Consider the following 19,925-nt stretch of genomic DNA (forward strand, 5'->3'; position numbering starts at 1 on the left):
AGAGCACCACATGGAGCCTGAGAACAGCCTCACAGTGTAGCTTGCAGCTTTATAACGTCTGCTTCTGCAGAGATTGGAGATGACTACTGGCTACAGTCGTTTATATTGGAGTCTTGTTGTTCTAGTTGTGGTGAAGGATGTTATTCCAGACAAGATGGGAGCGGATAACAGGTGAAGGTGGCTGCATGTGTTATAGTCATCTTTAATAATATAATCTTTTGGCCCGGTCTTTGTGACAGAGGTACTTGACACTTTGGATAACTTGTTTATTGAATGAACACATATTTACATGACATGTATGATAAAAGACACAATCAATTACTTTATACAGTAACCGCTTAAATAAATAACAATCATTATCTGAATTATTTACAACTATTGCAATGTATAACATTATTATATATATGCACTTGCACAACCATCAGACATTATCATAAAATATGGTTGCATAAAGCTCAAACATAAAACTCAATAATCTGAAGAAGGCATAACATGGTTTGTTTGAATAAATACATTAAAAAACAATTCCACTGCTCTTTTTCTTTTTGAGATTGTTGATCTTGGAAACTGCGGAAGGCTTCTTTTGATTGTGCTGTTTATGCTGCAGGAGGAGAAGTTAAGAGATGATTACAAAGAGGATTCAGAGTTTTGATAAAACAGCAGCACGCCTACAGTGTTGTTGAACTAAAGCGAGGTGTCATTTCTGAACAAAGAGAGAGCAACTGAAAATACAGAAAGACTGCAACTGGAAATACATGAGTTGTTGTTTGTGGCACGCAGTCAATATATTGATTAAGTAAGACCACAGAACAGACAGGTGTGAAAACTCAAAGAAAACACAAACTGGCTGCTTCTCACTCTCAACTCACCTTCATAGGTAGACACATCGCTCCGTGATGTCCGTGAGATCTTATAAATGTCTGAATGTCTCTGCTTCACACTTAATTTTTCTAGGGGATGAAAACAGCGACTGTTAAATCTCATGATTCATTATCACTGGCACCATTATGATTGAGAAATAAGTCATTCCATTGTCATCGCCTGATACAGTGAGACAAGATAAGACTTGAACTTACTCACCTTTCTGATGTGCTGGGTAAATGCTGTTGACTCTGAAAAACATAAAAGTGAGGCATTGTTAAAATGTGACCAGCCCGACGTTATGCAAAAGTCAATTTAAACCAGCTTCCTGATATTTCCGCTTTATAGAAATGGATTAACTTCAATGAGGCATTAAGAACTCTTGTGGCTCAGAAGTTAATGTTAAATCGAAAAACAGCTGAGGCACACAAATCTTCAGGAAGTTAATTAACCAGCATCAATTAAAACATTAATCTATGTCTGTTGGAGTCTTGTAAGTGACCAGAAAAATAGAAATATTAACATCCACTGAGAAATATTATGTAATATATTTACAAATACATACACATTTAGCCATAAATACCAATATATTGCAATTTTGCTTCTAGAATATACTACAAAAAATAATGTATGTACATTTTGATAATTCATAATTAATATACACAGACATTTATAAAAAAATAGCAACGATCTGTGTATTTGTTGATAAATATTGAATATATACTTCAATAAAACATTGCAAGTATATTATGAAATATATATTTCTGAAACTAGTTTAAAACATATTCTTATTCTTATTCTTAGTATTAATATTGTCATAACACTGTTTAAATAACACAAATGATAAAAAAAGCTAGAATATTAATATATTCTTCATTTATGGAAAATATATCACCGTCGCATAAGGGTTATAATTCAGTCCAATATGAAAATTTAATAACATGATATTTAATTAGTGTTGTCTCTGTGTCAATTAAGTTTTAAATGAATTCTACACTGATTACTTAGGCTGTAGTTGAAAGGTGTTTCAAATATTTTGCTCCCTTTGACCTTTTGATATGATGCATTTCAAAAACCAAAACGTACAGCCTCAAAGAAACTGCCATCAATTTTGGTCAACACACAATAACATTTTCAATCTATGTAAAATCAACTATGAAACTAAAATCAGGGTCTTGAGGAGCATTTCACCAAACCAGTTAATCTTCCATTAGTTAGGCTACATCTACCATGACCAAATGTAAGCACTGCAAGGACATTTATAACATTTTGTGCCTATATACAATTGTTTGTAATAGTTTTTTTAGTACAAGTCAAATGTTGCTTACCGTTTCCTCCTCACTACATAAAACACAATTGTTCCACACACTGCTGCAATTACAAGACAACATACAGCCGTTATGATAGTTGCTGTTCCCACAAGAGCTGAGCAGTCACAGCCTGAGGAATCAGAAGAAAAAAACAATTTATCCAAAATTAATGTTTTCTCATCCAAAACACACATCTCATATATATAATATTAATGTTTGTCAGTTTTTCTTTTCTTTGTCACATACCTACAACAGTTAGCTCATGGGTCACTGTTCGAGTCTGCCCTGTCACAGCGTTCACAGCAGTGCAGGTGTACGTCCCACTGTCGGAGACTGTGATGGACGGTAGGACGTACACAGCCTCATGAAAACTAGTTGGATTTCCGTTAAAAAGCCACGTGAAGGTTGCTGATGGTACAGACGTGGTGGAGCAGTACAACATGGTGAAATCTCCAACATGTGCAGATTTAGGTCCTTTGATGGTGGCGTTGTCAGGTCCATCTGGAGCACAAGCAAAGACATTGGTATTACATTCTTGGCTTTCTGACTTATTGATACAAAGCTCATTGTGGACCTTTGCATTTGCAGTACTACTCGGGGTATTGAAAAACCCTGAATCACAATTAAAAAGGGAAGCACTCAACACATTTTGGGAATTTGCTGCCTGGAAGGAAATTCAGGTTGACTCAACGAAACTAATGTTGTCTAGCCTGATTTATGCAACATTTTATTTCAACTAATAAGGTGGGAAATTGATTTTTAATTGCAGGATTTTCTGATTTATGGAGTGATAAAAAAGATATCCAAAATCAAGTATTGATTTTTGTTCTGGGAATATATAAGTTCTATAACTTGACATGTATTAGTAAAACTTGTACCCCATTCATGTGTAGTGTCTTACCCACACACAGTCCATAGCACTCAGAGCACCCTGATGTTTAGAACAATGGGTGAATTTCAAAGTAATTATAATAAATCATACTTTTATCAATTTAATCTAAAGAGCTGGCAAGAACAGATTTACAGGTACAGTTCAATAAGCACTGTTTCTAATTCTTTACTCTATGAAGGTACTATTGTTACATCCAGAAAGGAGGAACAAATACTTAATATTACACATAAAATATAAGATTTACACTTTGATGGTTTCAATTTCTATATGGAGACCGATTTGTCTTGTTCGCTTGAACTCACATTGGATAAAAAGATAGACCGGCAGGCTGATTTCACCAGTGACACCATTGGACACGTTGCACCTGAATGGCCCCTGGTCATACCGGGTCACATTAATTATAGTGAGAGTGGCACCTCCGTCAGTGAGCTGAATCCTGTCACTTTGTGTAACCTCAGAGCTGCCGTTCATCCAGAGGAAAGAGAGAGAGGATCCAGAGGAGGAGCAGGACAGACTGACGGAGCTGCTGAACTCGAAGAGGTGTGTGTTGTTTGAGGCCACCACCACACCGGAGACTGGTGCTGTGGGTGAAATAGAAAAAATCAGTTATCAGCAATTATTCAAATGGTAAACCATTTAATTAAACCTATTCTAACGTACCCAGTACAGAGATGACGGCAGGCTGAGATGTTTGATTTCTCATAGTTTTGTTGTTAAAGGCCTGACAGCTGTAGTTTCCACTCTGACTCATCTGAATGTTCATCAGTCTGAGTTCTGGTCCAGTATCAGGCAGCAGGTCCCCATTCAGAAACCAGTGAAGCTGGGCAGAGGGTCTGGAGTCAGCTGAGCAGGACAGGATGATGTTTGATCCTTCCTCATAGTGTTCTTGCGACGGAGACAGCTTCAAATTAATATTTTCTGGGCCAACTGGGGAAAAAAGACATAAAACAGCATGGTCTTCGATAAAAGAAAAGTAGCTTGGAGAAAAGCTGCTTGTTGCATTCAGCTTGTCTCAGCGTGGAGGCTTCATTACTGTTTTTTAAATGCCGAGCTGCATCATTAAACTTAATCCAGTTGTCATTTACTCAGTACGAGTCAAACACTGGTAACAATCAAACAGCAAGGAGCACGATAACAAGTCATTTAGATGAGACCACTGCTGACACGATGGCTGTAATAATCATGAATCAACCTGCAAATTTAATGGTCTGCCAAGCATTCGCATGCAGGTGCTGTAACATCAAAGACTGATCATGCAGGTAAGCCCTGTAACTCACAGCTGATGGAGAGCTCCACTGGATCGCTGGTGTAATTACTGAAGTTATTGAACACATGACATATGAATGGGCCCTGGTCGTAGCGGGTCACGTTGATTATAGAGAGAATGGAGCCCCCGTCGGTGAGCTGGACTCTGTCGCTGGCTGTGACCTCAGAACTGCTGTTCAGCCAGAGGAAAGAGAGGTAAGATCCAGAGGCGGAGCAGGACAGACTGACGGAGCATCCCGGCTCCGACAGGTCTGTGGTGTTGGGAGTTATCACTACATTGGAGACTTCCGCTGTTGGTAGAAAAAAACAAAATGACAAATGACATGTGTTATCATCTGCAAAAGCAAACGCTCCACGCTCCATATGTTAAGAAAACATTTAACAGTCACTAAGGAATTATTTTTTTGATCCATTAGATAATTACTATAGCCCTTGAAATAACCAGTATTTACAAGAGAGCTTCAGCTATAATTTATTTCGCTTTTCTTCTCCAATCTTTCCCATAGTCTTGTTTTAATTGGTACCTGATTCATACAACGACACTGCATTGTAAATTGCAGGCTGTTTCATAAAGTGATTTCTTTTCAAACTCTCTGACTACTTAAAAAAAGCATCTTATGAAAAGCCTCTAACCTTCAGAGACACTAAAAGCCTACAGTAAGTGTTAGGTGCTGTTTTAGCCCTTAGCAACAAAAAGTGTGTCATCCAACTTACACTTTAGTACAGAGACAGCAACAGACTGTGATGTTTGATTTCTCATAGTTATGTTGTTAAAGGCCCAACAGCTGTAGTTTCCACTCTCGCTCATATGGATGTTTGTCAGTCTGAGCTCTGGTCCGGTACCAGGCAGCAGGTCTCCATCCAGAAACCAGTAAACCTGGGGAGCAGGTCCGGAGTCAGTTGAGCAGATCAGGCTGATGTCTGACCCTTCTTCATAGTATTCTTGTGATGGGGACAGCGTCAGATTTATATTTTCTGGGCCGACTGCGGCAATAAACATAAAAAGAAATGGTCACCAATAAAAAAATGGGGAGAAAACTGCCACAAAAAGAACATAACAGATAAATAATGTTTATAGCGTGAGGCAAAGGGAGTATATGACACAAAGCTTAATGACTCACTGTCAATCATAGAGCTGGAGAATTTACTGATATGAAGTGAGATGAACATGCAGGTTAGTAACTCACAGTGGATGGAGAGGGTTACTGGATCACTGGTTCCAGTGCTCACAAGATTGGACACATGACACATAAATGGTCCCTGGTCATAGCGGGTCACGTTGACTATTGTGAGAGTGGCGCCTCCATCGGTGAGCTGAACTCTGTCGCTTTGTGTAACCTCGGAGCTTTTGTTCAGCCAGAGGAAAGAAGGGGAGGATCCAGAGGAGGAGCAGGACAGACTGACGGAGCCGCTGCTGGACTCCAAAATGTCTGTGGTGCTGGCATTCACCTTCACGTTGGATACTGGAGCTGTGGGATGAAAATGTATTCATTATTCAGACTACTGTCACACGTTATGGCCCAACAGTGGTGCACAAGCAGTCATTTAAATCCACATGAACTTATTCATAATGAGCTAAAATATATCAGGTGAGAGATCTAGAATTCATTATTTGATAAGCATCATAAAAATCTAAAAGGTTTTTCTCTTCTGTCAACATTAAAAAGCCATTTTATTGAATGTGACTGTAAAATGTTTCATTTCAGCTTACCCAACACAGTCACAGCTGAGGGCTGAGATGTTTCATATCTCAGAGTCTTGTTGTTAAAGGCCTGACAGCTGTAGTTTCCATTCTGACTCATCTGGATGTTCACCAGTCTGAGCTCTGGTCCAGTGTCAAACAACTTGTCTCCATTCAGAAGCCAGTAAAACACAGCAGCAGGTCTGGAGGCAGCTGAGCAGGACAGGCTGATGTTTGATCCTTCCACGTGGTATTCTTGTGATGGAGATGTCAAATTAATATTTTCTGGGCCGTCTGCACAGTGTGGTATAATGGAAAGAGGATAAGAAAACAAGAGAAAATCACCAATAAAAGGTTTGTAAGTTGAGTAAAAAAAAGGGAACTGAAGGAACATGCATCACCTGAGGATTGAATTTATTAACTTACAGCTGATGGAGAGGCTCAGTGGATCATTGGTGTCATTGCTGACAAGATTGGACACATGACACGTGAATGGTCCCTGGTCATAGCGGGTCACACTGACTACAGTGAGAGTGGCACCTCCATCAGTGAGCTGAACTCTGTCACTTGCTGTAACGTCAGAGCTGCTGTTCAGCCAGAGGAAAGAAGGGGAGGATCCAGAGGCGGAGCAGAACAGACTGACGGAGCCGCTGAGCTCCACCAAGTCTGTGCTGCTGGTAGTTACGACTACGTTAGAGACCGGCACTGTGGGTTGAAATACAACAAATACTAGGATTTGCAAATGGAAGACTGCACAAATCACTGGCTTCGACCACTTTTAAAATTTCCCTTTTAAAGGATCAAAATATCGACAAGGTTTTCTGTATGTTTTTAGTTTAAGGGGGAGAAAGTGATGTAACAACTTACTTTGCACAACCAGTCTGCAGTTTCCCTTCAGCGCTGCTCCAGCATTTGATATAATGGTGACTGTGTATTCTCCAGTGTCATTAAGAGTCAGATCTCTGAGCTCCAGAGATCCAGTGGAGGGGAAGAGGGTGATCCTGTCTGGATACGCTGGGTCTGTTATGTTTATAGCAGTCTGGGACATTATTATATTAACATCAGAAAAACTCCAGGTCACTACCAGGAAAGGCATTTCTGGTGGAGTCACTGTTGTGGTGAATGTCACTGTTTCTCCAACAGCTGCAGTGAGACTGTCGGGTAGCACGCCATCTCCATGGCTTAAACCTGGAGGAGACAGATGTTTGGATACATGTGACAGAGACCAAGGTGGCAGAATTCTCTAGACTAGAAGAATGTAATCACTAAAGCACTGGCTGATACAAGATTGATATTTAAGTATCGGAATGATTTGCTGGCAAAGCTTATCTGTGTAATCCCAGGCGACAAATTTTACAGTTAAAAGGATTATAATAAAGGTCATAAGCGTACTGCCGTCCAGCAAGTCTTCATAATCAAACTGACATTATCAAGTTTAATTCCAATATTTGCAGAGGATTATTAAAATCTTAATCAAGGCTATACTAATGATATTTTGATTATTAAGAATAAATCACTGTTCAGCAATTAAGTTTTTGGATGCCATGTAATAATTTTCTGAATTAATAATAACATAATACTGTTACACCAAGACTTTGGTCACAGCTGAAGAGAAAATTGATATGAGACCTTTTTTTATATTATACTATAAAAATCAACATTATAAAAATGATATTTAATGCATTTTTAAACCTGAATATTTGTGGGGAAAGCTCACCTGAGATGGCTACCAGGATGATCAACAGAACCACAGGTGTTTCCATTTCTCCTGCAGCTTCGGGGAATGTAGAAAGTGTTTTCACAGAGGAAGTGCTGTAACTGTAGTCAGTGTCTGAGGGGAGGGATCATGGACTTCATCACCTGTTACAACCTTCACTTCTTTTGTGGTGCCTCTCTCTGGACAAAAACCAATGATCAATAGCAATAGAGATAATGTGAGATGTTGTTATCAGTTAACTACAGGTCCTTGTGTATCAATCATCCACGACAGAAATGTAATAGTTATTGTTGAACAAAAAACGCAAAGGTAGATTTAAAAACCTTTCACGCGAAATTAAAAAAAGTGTTTCACACAAACCACACTTCATTTAATCATGAACACAGAGCAACATGTTAAAACATTGTGCACATAAGGTGCTGCAAATGTATGAAATCTCTGTTAGTGGTTAATCTTCATCACTTTTACTTTTATTTACTGTTATTGCTACAATCTCTGAGCTTTTACACAAGCAGTTCTTTCTGACAAACCATACAGAGGAGAGGTGATGTCGGGTAATTTGCATAATTTAGCTGAAAAATAAATCTGTAAATCTGCTGGTTATGTTATCATTAGTGTTGGACACAAATTAAAGACTCATTTATTATTATTTATATCATTTTAAAATCGCAATACTTATAATTACAATAAATTCCTACTTAATAAAGTTTACAGTATTGAGGTAGTCACTGAGAAATCGTTTTGATTGGTCCTCGTCTTTCTATTTTATGTATGGTTATGTTTATTAAAATAAGTGTTTGTGTCGACAACATTAAATATTCCAGCTCTCGGACATTTTCTCACATAGTCAGATTTTCACTGTGTCTTGCTGCCCACACAATATATCACACTAATATGATGCATTTACAACACAGTGCACTCATTGTGATAATAGTAATACAATCTTAAGCTGTAAATGATGTGCTGTTGCTGTGGTTGTTATTAGCTGTTTAAGTAGTTTATTTGTTGGTGACAGGGACAACTTGAAGGGCTTTACTTGTATAAAATATATACATCCCTATAATTTTGGAAGATTTGTCACTGTCGTCAGTGTTTATAATCGAAACACAAGTGCAACACACTGATTACATATGAAATTACAGGTATGACAGTGTGTTAACTGGAATGTTTAAGCATAGAAGAAAAAAACCCCACAAACAAACAGGGATAGTAAGCAGCCAGATGTCTTAATTTTCACAGTCTGAAAGTTTATCAAGTACGTTACACAACAGCAGTACAATAGATCATTTGTCCAGCTGCAAATCAGCCTTTCCAGCTTTGATAAAACTTTATAATGGCTATAATTTGATAAGCATTCATTGGTCACATTGCATTATGTCATAAAAAAAGAAAAACAGTTGCAGGGTAGATTAAGGAAAGAATAAATGTTAGTTCTGTAGGAGAGAAGAAATACAGCTGCAGAAAATTGATCTAAATAAAGAAATGCAAAAATATAGATATGGAACATAAAAAATAATGCTGTTAATATTCTTTAGAGTGGGAGTAAATACTGCCCACCATATCTCATAGCTCATGCTAAAAAACCTGCAGGTCACAGACAGCTTTGAAATTAAAAACTTTTCATCGGGGTTTCAGTTAACTTTTCTTTATTTAGTAACTGTTTCTATTGTGAATCTGTTTACCTTCTCAAAATAATGGAGGTTTGGTTTTTGATGTCACACAATTAAGTGTGACTGGACAATACTGTTTACTGTATTGTACGTGTTGGTGTCCCAAATGGTTCCAGTGTTCGATCATTTACAGCAGACCTGTTCCATGGCCGATGAATGACGTCTTTTAACGACTGCATTGTAGCCCTTTGATCATTTTTTTGAAGCCAATTAGCCCGTTCATTAGTTATATCTGTTGCTTAGCAAAAAAACAACCAAAAAATAAACAACAAAGTTTTGACCTAAACTTTTCAATTAATGGAATTTACAAGACTCAAACCAACAACCTCCTTCGAAGATTAAAAAAGTGCACTGTATGTGTTTTCCTGTTTATTCTGTATATATTAGTGTTATATACAGTATTGTAACTAATAAAGCAGAGGAAAAAGCACATTTAAGTTTAAAGCTTTACAGGTCAGACATATGGAAAACATTTTGAAACTTTGAAAATTTGTACCCTCTAAAAAGGTTGTACATATACATATGTTGCTACATTTCTTGGGAGCTTTTTATTTTTTTTCCATAAAAGTAAAGTTACGTTTTTTATATGAGCATTAATTTAAACTAATACTTAAAATTCTGAATCATTATTAATAATAACATATTCTAATGACCTGAATACAGGCACAACTTTAAAGACTCAATGGTTAAACCTGATGATCCACGGACTTAATTCTGAACAATTTCCACTGGAACTACTTTTGGCTGAAGACACAATCCCTACCAAGACGCTGGTGAGGAAAGTGGATTATATAGATTATATCAAAAGAAAAAGCAAGTTGCTTTTACATTTTTAGTTGTCCTGTCCAACACTTTTACTTGTCTAATTCCACCAAAACATTTTTGATTTCTTTTGTCTGCTGTAGAGTTTCAAGTCCTGCAGTAAGACCTCACTGCTAAAGATTCAAGAGACTTGTCATTGTACTACTGTGAAAATCAACAACACAATAAAAATACCATGGCACTGCCTGTTGTAAGGAAGAAGAAAAAATATAAAAAGAAGAACATATATATGAAATAGTTATTTAAGAGTTATACTATTTGACAAATTGACTTGCAAGACCAAGTGCTAGATGCACTAGTCTCATTAACACAATACAATCAGATAAAACAATTGTATTCCAGGACTCTGTGCAAACCCAAATGTATTCTTTAAAAGTCATATTTTAATAGAGAATTAAGCAACTGATTTATGCCCACTTGTACTTAAATCTACTGCTCTTGAGCTCTTAAACACTGTTTTGCACCAGTTTCCATTATCTCTTATTGAACACTAGTTCCACTTTTTTGTGTTAATTTTTTCATCCACTTTGGTCATGGAAAGTGTTTTGAGTGTAAAGACTGCTGGGAAGCTCGTGGCAGCACTCGGGTGCACCCTTGTGGAAAAAGGGGGACAGAATGGATGGTACATGATACTGTTCATTAACACTACAGAATCTGATATAGAGTTTTAATAAAAGTTTATTATGTGAACAGTTTGATAAGATGCGATCAGGATTCAGTCAGTGTTGAAGAACATTAGACACTTCATCATACATTTGACACGAGAACAAAGTATGTCAGGTCAGTTATACAACACCTGAAATGTTAAGTAGTGTCAAGATTGATTTATTAATCTGAAGCTGTCATGAGACCAAAGCTGCTGTGAAGACAAATTGTTCTTGTCTCATAGATATGAGGCAACATTACAGAAATAATTGATTGCCTTAATATATAATAAAAAGAACTGAGACAGCTATTAGTCATCACACACATTAATGAATGACAGTGCTGAATAGGACAGAACATTATAAAAAATAGTGCAGGGACTAAAATAAATGTGAAGGTCCTCTCGATGTCATTCTCTCATTTATCATTTACAGCTTTATTTTATGTGAGTTTAAAGGGACACAGCAACAATACATAGAAATTATTTGAAACAAACACAATAATTGAACGAAATGATCTCCAGAGAGAGTAAATGCAGTCTTTAGACCAACATGAGTCCCACCGAGGTCAGGACAGTGCAAACCATCATGGACATAGAACCACTGATGGAAGTAGAGGAGTCTGGATCAGAAGAAAAACACATTACTCCGTTTTTTTTCTCTCCATTATTTTCATTCACACATCAGTATTAAAACCAGAGATATATGAAAGAGAGCTCAAATACCACTCAGTGTGTGGAACACAGAGGCCTCCAGACCAGTGATGGCGTTAGTGGCGGTGCAGGTGTACCTCCCCAGGTGCCACCATTCCATCTCATGGATGTAGAGTCTGGACCCATAAATCTTCTTGTTATTGAACGTCCAGACAAAATCTGCCTTCGGGAGGGAGTCAGCAGAGCAGATGAGAGTGACACTATCCTCAAGTTCTGCTCCTATTGGTTTCTGACTGAGGTCTGGTCTGTCTGGTCCATCTGGAATGAATGAGATGAAGAGAAAGATCATCTACATGGTATTTCATGATGATGAGAGTGTAGAAAAAGGCTTCTTATCAGGGTTTAAAGGCAACGTGTAGATGTTAATAAACATACTGTGGCACAATTGAAAGTACTTACAGTAGACTTTAAGGTTGCATTTGGCCGTATCAAAGCTGAAATCATTGCTGACGTTACAAAGAAACTCTCCGGTGTCTTTTCTATCCACGGGGCTGATGGACAACACTCTGTTGCCATCGTGAAAGCTGAATCTATGTCCAGAAGCGAGGGGTTGGCCATCTTTCGTCCACACTCTGGTAACTACGACACCACTGGCATCGCAAGTGAGGTTCACAGAGGTTTTTCCTTCAATTAAGTCTTCGGTGGGGCAGGCTGTCGGGAGTATTGACACTTTGGCTGTGCACAAAACACGAATGAAAAGATTATAAGAAACTTGACCAAAGCAATGTGATAATGTATCAAATAAAAAAACTAGTAAATTCTAGTAAAGGTGCAGAAAGTGACTCTAGAGAAAGATAGTCCCAGTTTGTCAAATACCAACCCAAGCATCACCTCTCTTACTTCTATCTTACAATGTGCACCTTTAAATCCTCTCCTATCGTTAAATACAGCATCAGAAGAATAAATCTTACTCACTCAGCACCACCAGTTTGGCAGTTCCTTGAATCTGCGGCGCTCCGTATGGGATGATGATCAATTCGTACTCTCCGGTGTCTTTTTCAGTCAGGTTTCGCAGCACCAGAGATCCAGTCAACCTGTCCAGGCTGATCCTGTTCTCATAGCCTTGTCCCACTACATCTACGCTGGTAGAGGTTACCACGTTTGTGGTACCATTGAAGCTCCAAGTCAGGGCAAGAAACGGCTCAGCGGTCGGTGTCACAGATGTTGTAAAGGTCACACTTTCACCCGCTGCTCTGCGAATCGAGTCAACAGTGAGAACACCGGTTCCATGGCAAAGACCTGCTGAAATGTGGACAGAGTTAACCAACCTGCGGTTCTGTAGGTGATGAATTTGAACATCACTCCATTACATTTCTTACCTGAGGACAGGAGCACAAGGATGGTTGACCTGAGAAATGTGTAGTTCATGGTGTATAACTCAGTTTGGTCCCCTTCTGATGTTATCTGACCCTCTGCCGTCTGTGTTGGAGCAAGAGTGTTGGAGTGTCCCTGAGATTATCAGCAATAAATGAAACTGGGCATCAAGAAGTCCGCAGGCTCGATGTGCTTAATTATTACCTCTCTTAACCCTTTGTAATTGTGGCTCTCCAGACTTATATAACAGGCTGATAAAACACTCGATAGCACGGTAGCACATGTACTAAGGTTAATTCTCATCTCCCTGATCAAGGGGCTGCCTTTGAGCTGGAGGCGGTCCCACTGCTGCTCGTGTTAGAGTGGGATGAATGCAGAAAAAAGACTTCACTACTCTTTGATTGTGTATGTGACGGTAAACCTGATCTGATTTGAAAACAAAACTCCAGGGCTCGTATTCCTAAAGATTCTGAGAATCCTCTCAGAGAGCTCCTAACTTAACCTAAAAATTCATAGCAAGGAGTCTTAGCTTAGGAGTGATTCCACAACATTCTCAGAGAACTCTGAGCAAGGAATGGACAGAAACTCCTATCTTAGTGAGGAGGTGTGGTTGACCCTGTTGCTAGGTATGAGTCATCATTTCAAAAGCTGTGATTGGTTGATCCTAAAAGCTAGATAAAAAATATACTTTTGGTGATAATGGGCAAAGGATAGACCCTGAAATCGATAAACTTAATCATAGAATCTAATCTTATGAAGACTATGTAATTGTTAATAATATTTCACATAAAAGAAAATATCTGTTAAATGAATAGTAAGCTATAGTTTAAAAATATCCTACAAAATGTGTGAAAACTTAGGCCCACTTGCACAGCTTTCACATAGTGTTAGTTATATTTATTTGCTTATATTAATTGCCATGCTGGTAATTTTTGCACTTTTAACTTTCAACATTTCAACTCAATTTGGTATTAACGAGGGTAAAATGGCTCAGCTTTCATCAATGTCTGTGATTGCTGACTGGCCTATAAGAAGCAGTGTTGTGATGACTTTCATTTCGGTTGGTATTGCATTGTGGCATTGGGTTGGAGAAGTAAGTGCATCTCTAATGAGATCAACCACAAACATGATTCCTGCACAATCCAATCTGTAGCGTTTCATTAATTCACTGTCATCCAGGGTTTGGAGAATATCTCTCCTGCCTCTTCCGTCCGCCATTTTGTCCTCTGCTTAGGGAACTCCTAAGCCGTTTAAAAGTCCTCTTCCCTGCTCTTAACAGATCTCACCTTAGGAGCTCTCCTAAGAGCTAGGATTCTTTAGGAATAGCTTTTATTTTTACTAGGATCTACTCTTCACTTTTAGGGGAAATTCTAAGAAAACATCATGATTCTAAGAATTTTCTTAGAATTTGGCCACTAGGAGCCAATCTTTGCACTATGAATCTTTAGGAATACGGCCCCAGGTCTGTGCTCTGAACACCAGATACTATGATAACCATTCACCATTTCCTTAGAGTTTATTTATTCATTTATTAAGCAGTTCTTTGAGCTAAATGCTAACATCTGCAGGTACAATGTTAATATAATCATGTTTATACTACTACTATTACTAATAACTACAATAACTGATTGTTTATTTTTATTTTCAAAAGGTTTGTATTAATACATTAATAAATTAATAAATGTATTTATTTAGCACTGTAACGGCCGCCAATGTAATAATGTCTGCAAACGTAATAAACCCACAAACGTAATAAAAATCTGCAGCATTTAATGGGCGTTACAAGCACTTTTTAAAAAAAGTAAAAAAATGTATACAATGCTTTATATGGAAGCCGGAGAGAAACATGTCAGCTGCAATAGGGAAAATGAAATCAATACAAAAATTAATTGTAAAGAAAAATATACCAATGACAGGATAAGAAAAATAAACTGTAGTAATAGTAATAATAAGCAGAGAATACATAATTGGAACACATCAGAATGCTGACATTAATAAAAGGCTAGTACAGGATATTAAATGAAGTTTGACATGGTCACCATCTTAGTTTACTAGGTTAGTATGCAGTCATTTACTGTTTGGAACCAGATGATGGTGCTAGATTAAAAGTCAAGTGATCACTAAAGTGGGACATGACTGTGTGAACCAAATGTCACAGCAATCCAGGGACAGTTATCCAAAAAACTGAAGATGTCCTGTTTAAATCAATTTTTGATATTTAGTCTGGACCAAAATGGTGAATCAACTGACCAACAACACCCTAAAAATCAACATGCTGAATATTTTATTTCCTTAACTTCTCCTTGCCTGTTACATATCATTCATAACAGGAGCTCATCTGACTCTATGGGTGAATGATATGAAGTCAGCTGCTCACTCCTTAATTAATCCATAATAAGGCTAAATCCATGAAAATAAAAAAAATATTTCACGATGAACATTTAGATCTTTAATTTGAATAATTACCAACACACCCACTCACCTCTGTTTTTAGAGCTTATATGTCAATTGAGTACCCAACACTGCTCTAATACACTAGTTTTGCTTAATTAACTCCTATGAATATCACACATTTAATCCACTGTTGAACTTCAGTTTAAAAGAAGGTTTGCACTTAATATTAGGTTACACTTATAAGATGTAATAAGCCTTACTTTTTGTCAAACTAGGCAAAAACTAGAACTAATAAGGACTATATTAGCATGTAAACACGGTTATACGTTTAGTAATCTATTAAAAATGTTATAAGCCAAAATTTGTATTTAATTATGTAACACCTAGAATTATGTTATTTATTAGAAAATAAATAGTGTGATATCCTAACTAAGACGTAACAAACTGAATTTTACATCAGATTAGGTCAAAAAGATTTTCTATATATTCTCATGATTAACCATTCACCTAAATCACACTGTAATTAGAATTTGCTTATAATGTATTATTAGAGCTAGTAGAGGATATACCATACTTTGACACTGCTGGACTGAATTATCATTTAATTGGAAAACAAATAGGAGATCCTTGTACACTATTACATACAATTTCACAAGAATATTCAATTAAAAAAACAAATCCAAGTCCATATCAGATCCAAAATCTATTAATTAGACGCTATTTTACCCTTTCTACCAGATAAGAATGAAGACAGCATGCCTAATGCTAACAAATATGGACTAATGGTGACTTAAATAGACAAGACTGGCTGATCTGACAAATGCAGTGCCATATTAATAATGGTCAGACAAAAAACAGAGTTCAGAGGATGACACATTTATGTGGGCTTCATTTAACATCGTTTAACTTTATTACAGGGCTAATTTATTGCTAATAAAACCTTGTTAGACCATTATTAGACATTTCTATAGGTTAATCCGTCACACAAATCTTGTATCTATTCTCATTCTTGCTAATTGTCGTTGTGTGGCCTGTCCTTCCTCCAAGGTCATCATGGCAGAGAGGAGGTCGTATGGCACAGGTGCCACTTGGCGACACCTCCAGCTATTCAGTTCCTCCTGGATCAACATACAATGTTGTCACTGTAAACTGTGTATTCTGTGATTTTGTTGGATTTGTTCTGTAAATGTGACATCTGTTGTATCCTACCTGTTTGCTTCTTCATCAGATTTCTTTAATGTTTTTCATGCTTAAGGGGTTTAACTAAAGTGTATTTTACTAACCTTGAATGTTTAACATGTTCTATTCTCTATCAGAACAATGAGCCAACAACTTACCTTTAACATTCTCACTGTAGGATTCTACTTCTTAAAGGATCAAATACACAGGTTCTTCTCCTTCAAGGCGAAGAAAAAGTTTAATTATATCCAATTAATCATACATTATGATTATGTCTATCTGGTCATATAGATGTGATGTATTGTAGTTTATTCTATAATTCGTCCATCCGGCCATATTTGTTAGTATAATTAAATCATACAGTGAAAAAAAAACACTATCAGAAATACATGACCTTTTCTCTAAATCAAAACAATGAGTTCAAAACATACCTTCAATGTTTTCACATAGGTATTCGACTTCTAAAGGGAACAAGTACACAGGTTCTTCTCCTTCTAAGGAAAAAACAAACAAAAAAACATATATTTTAACATATAACAAATATTCACCTATAATATCTATACAATTTTGATATACTGTAGTTTAATCTGTATTCTGTCTATCTGGCTTTATAATGTAGTGTAAGGTGAAGTAACATCAGGTAAATAATGACCTTGTTTCCCAGTTTGTTGTTTTCCTTGTAGGCAAAAAACATAATATTTATGATAATTGTCATTATTATTATAAGTATTGTGATATATTGTGCTTTATCCCCCCCCCGATATACAGAAAAAAACAATAAGATAAAAACTTACCTTTCATGTTCTCATATTGAAGTTGTACTTCTAAAGGGGCAAAACATTGTTTTTTATTACATCTGATTATTGAAAGGTAACATTTATATAATTGATACATACTGTAGTTTCTTATATTTTCTGTCTAACTGGCCATATATTCAATAACAAGATTAGGTCTAACCAGGTAATTACTGACCCTTTTTCACAGTTTGTGACAGTTTTCTCCTTGTAGACAAAAAACCCCCAACACTTTTATTACATTTGATTATTGACATATAAAATGTATATAATTGTGACAACTTTTGGTGCTTCTCTTTTTAGAAATGCATTTAAACTTTTTCTCTCAGTTTGAAACAATGTCTTACAAACTTACCTTTCATGTTCTCATATTGGCTCTCTTCCTCTAAAGGGATCGAATACACAGGTTCTTCAACTTCTAGACAAAAATTTGAAAAATATTACAAAAATATTACAGCCGATTATTCACATATAAAAATCATATAATTGTGATATTCTGTAGTATATTCTTTATTCTGTCTATCTTGCCATATATATGATAGTGTAAGTGTATGAGGAAATGGCATTTGGTAAAAACTGACCTATTCTCCCAGATTGTGACAGAGCTTTGTTGGAGCATCTAAAAAAAAAGAAGATGTGGTCATGCATTCAGATGCGATTCAAAATTCCAACAGTAACAGTAATGTGTTTTGTGATGATCTATTTTTTAGTATAAGATTTTTTGATGCAAGTTATTTAAAATAATAATGAATTACAACAACTAAATGTGTTTTTATTGCATGGTGTATGCAACTTTTAATTTAAAATCATGTGAAATTTGATCAACAGATTAATTTCATATCTAGGGTCAGAGTTTTGGTCAGACCTCCAGGGTATGTTTATAATTACATTTTCATTAAAACTTCTCTTAAGGTTCATCAAATGTCCAGCCATAGCTTTTTGTTGTTTATATATTAAGACCAGATTAATTTGATTGTACTATATATTGTTAGAGTAAAGTTGGTGTTAATGTCATTTAAAGTCAGACACCTATTGAGAAATGATTAAAAAAGAAGTTTCTTGTTAGTATTACTAGGAGTTTTTTTTTTTTTTTTTTATAAATAGGTAAGTGACCCTTTGTTGAACTTCATCCTTTTGAAAGTGAAGTAATCAACATTTATAGTTCCACATTTCCTATCTGTTCTTCTGTCATTTTGGGGAAGTGTTACTTCCTCCTTCCCACTGTCTTCATACATTTCCTTTCTAATGACAGGATTTAATGGACTTTCTTGTCTGAAAAGTCTGTCTAAGTTTCTTGTCTGTCTATTTATACATTTGCATGTTTCATGTTTCTGACCCCTTACTTTTTACTTCACCGGCCTGGTCTCTGAGCTGTGCTTTTGGGTCTAAACCCGGTCATACTATGCTGTTACTTACACCAATCTTAATAGTATCGAAATAGCTTCCTGCTTATCTCACTACTTACTTTTCTTTATAGATGTAATACCCTCCACCAGCAGCTGCTGCACAGACGATGAGACATGCAATTACTGCTCCAGCGATGCAACCAGCCGAACTGCATGATGTTTTCTCTGGGATGGGTTGAATAAAGAAGGAAATATGAACATGAACAGGAAGTGTCTCATGAAACCTATTAACACAAAGCATACAGTAACTTCTCCCTTTACAAGTTCATAGCCAGCCAGTAAATTATTTATTTATAGATAAATTGCCTTAGGTGATGTCAGGTGTGTCAACGTCTGTTGGGCTGAAAGCTTTCTAGTTTGTTAAAAAAATGTGAAGGTGTGGAGTTATTGAAGATATGGAAGTTTTCCAACATCTCTGATTAAGGCTACGTTAGCTGCTATTAGCATAGACGAATCCAAAAGGATTCTTGGAATAATAACAATGACCATTTCTGGTTTTGCTATTTTAATTATGATGCAAAACTGTAAAAGGTGCAATGCAAACTTTTACTTCACTGCACTAAGCGGAGTCTTGGATTTCAAGCCATTGTTGATGCATAACTCGCTTAAATTAATAATAATAATAATTATTATTATTATTATTAAAAAAATACATCTGCTGGTGTAATGGGTCTGTGAGAAAAATCTTTTGGAATCCTTCTAGAAAAATAATACTGTAGGTTAGGCACAAAACATCAACAAATTCTACAATCAACACCATCTTGGTACCTGTTACAGTCAAATGATGCACTGCTGATGATATTCTCTCAGTTATATGATTCATGGCTTGACAGGTGTAGTTGCCACTGTCAGAAATTTCAGTGATGACTTTAGTGAACACAGAAGAATTGTGTATCTCTGTCCCATTCAGTGTCCAGGTGTAAGTAGCAGATGGTTCAGACTCAGCAGAGCAGGTTAATTTTAAGGTCTGTTCAAAATGTATCTCACTTGGACCTGTGATTTGAACATTTTCTGGTCCATCTGAAAAACAGACATTTGTACAGTTATTACAGCAGCACAAATAATACTGAATATAAGGCTTATCTACTGAGTGATTTGAAATGTAAAATTACAAAATGACTTGTGTTAAAGGCAGACAAACAAAACACATGCGTAGTACACTGTTGTTATGGCACACATTTTGAAAAGTCAATGTACACTGTGGTTACTTACAGTTAACAACCGTGATGAATGTAGCTTCAATGTTGCTGACAGGATTGCTG

At 36.6% G+C, this 19,925-nt stretch overlaps 2 protein-coding genes and 2 long non-coding RNA genes across 4 annotated transcripts; all 4 read right to left on the bottom strand.

The window, feature by feature from the left end:
- Positions 1-489: 489 nt before the first annotated feature.
- Positions 490-1,159, bottom strand: LOC115566699 (uncharacterized). Its single transcript, XR_003981069.1, has 3 exons — positions 1,081-1,159; positions 870-950; positions 490-601 (listed from the first exon to the last, which is right to left on the bottom strand). It is a non-coding gene; the product is annotated as an uncharacterized LOC115566699 (long non-coding RNA).
- A 1,026-nt stretch (positions 1,160-2,185) lies between these two features.
- Positions 2,186-7,773, bottom strand: LOC115567752 (carcinoembryonic antigen-related cell adhesion molecule 5-like). The gene is made up of 11 exons (XM_030394601.1): positions 7,728-7,773; positions 6,878-7,198; positions 6,437-6,715; positions 6,041-6,304; positions 5,517-5,798; positions 5,044-5,313; positions 4,341-4,619; positions 3,724-3,990; positions 3,366-3,644; positions 2,418-2,672; positions 2,186-2,301 (listed from the first exon to the last, which is right to left on the bottom strand). Exons 1-11 carry the CDS (start codon positions 7,771-7,773, stop codon positions 2,186-2,188), a joined length of 2,658 nt encoding a protein of 885 aa, XP_030250461.1.
- A 3,171-nt stretch (positions 7,774-10,944) lies between these two features.
- Positions 10,945-12,991, bottom strand: LOC115566684 (carcinoembryonic antigen-related cell adhesion molecule 2-like). The gene is made up of 5 exons (XM_030392609.1): positions 12,896-12,991; positions 12,492-12,815; positions 11,976-12,251; positions 11,589-11,834; positions 10,945-11,485 (listed from the first exon to the last, which is right to left on the bottom strand). Exons 1-5 carry the CDS (start codon positions 12,942-12,944, stop codon positions 11,406-11,408), a joined length of 975 nt encoding a protein of 324 aa, XP_030248469.1. The 5' UTR covers positions 12,945-12,991; the 3' UTR covers positions 10,945-11,405.
- Positions 12,992-15,962: 2,971 nt separating this feature from the next.
- On the bottom strand, positions 15,963-17,678 carry LOC115566685 (uncharacterized). The gene is made up of 6 exons (XR_003981067.1): positions 17,613-17,678; positions 17,258-17,287; positions 17,116-17,139; positions 16,895-16,957; positions 16,622-16,681; positions 15,963-16,402 (listed from the first exon to the last, which is right to left on the bottom strand). It is a non-coding gene; the product is annotated as an uncharacterized LOC115566685 (long non-coding RNA).
- Positions 17,679-19,925: the final 2,247 nt, after the last annotated feature.

This window comes from Sparus aurata, chromosome 17, assembly GCF_900880675.1.
Source record: "Sparus aurata chromosome 17, fSpaAur1.1, whole genome shotgun sequence".
NCBI lineage: Eukaryota > Metazoa > Chordata > Actinopteri > Spariformes > Sparidae > Sparus > Sparus aurata.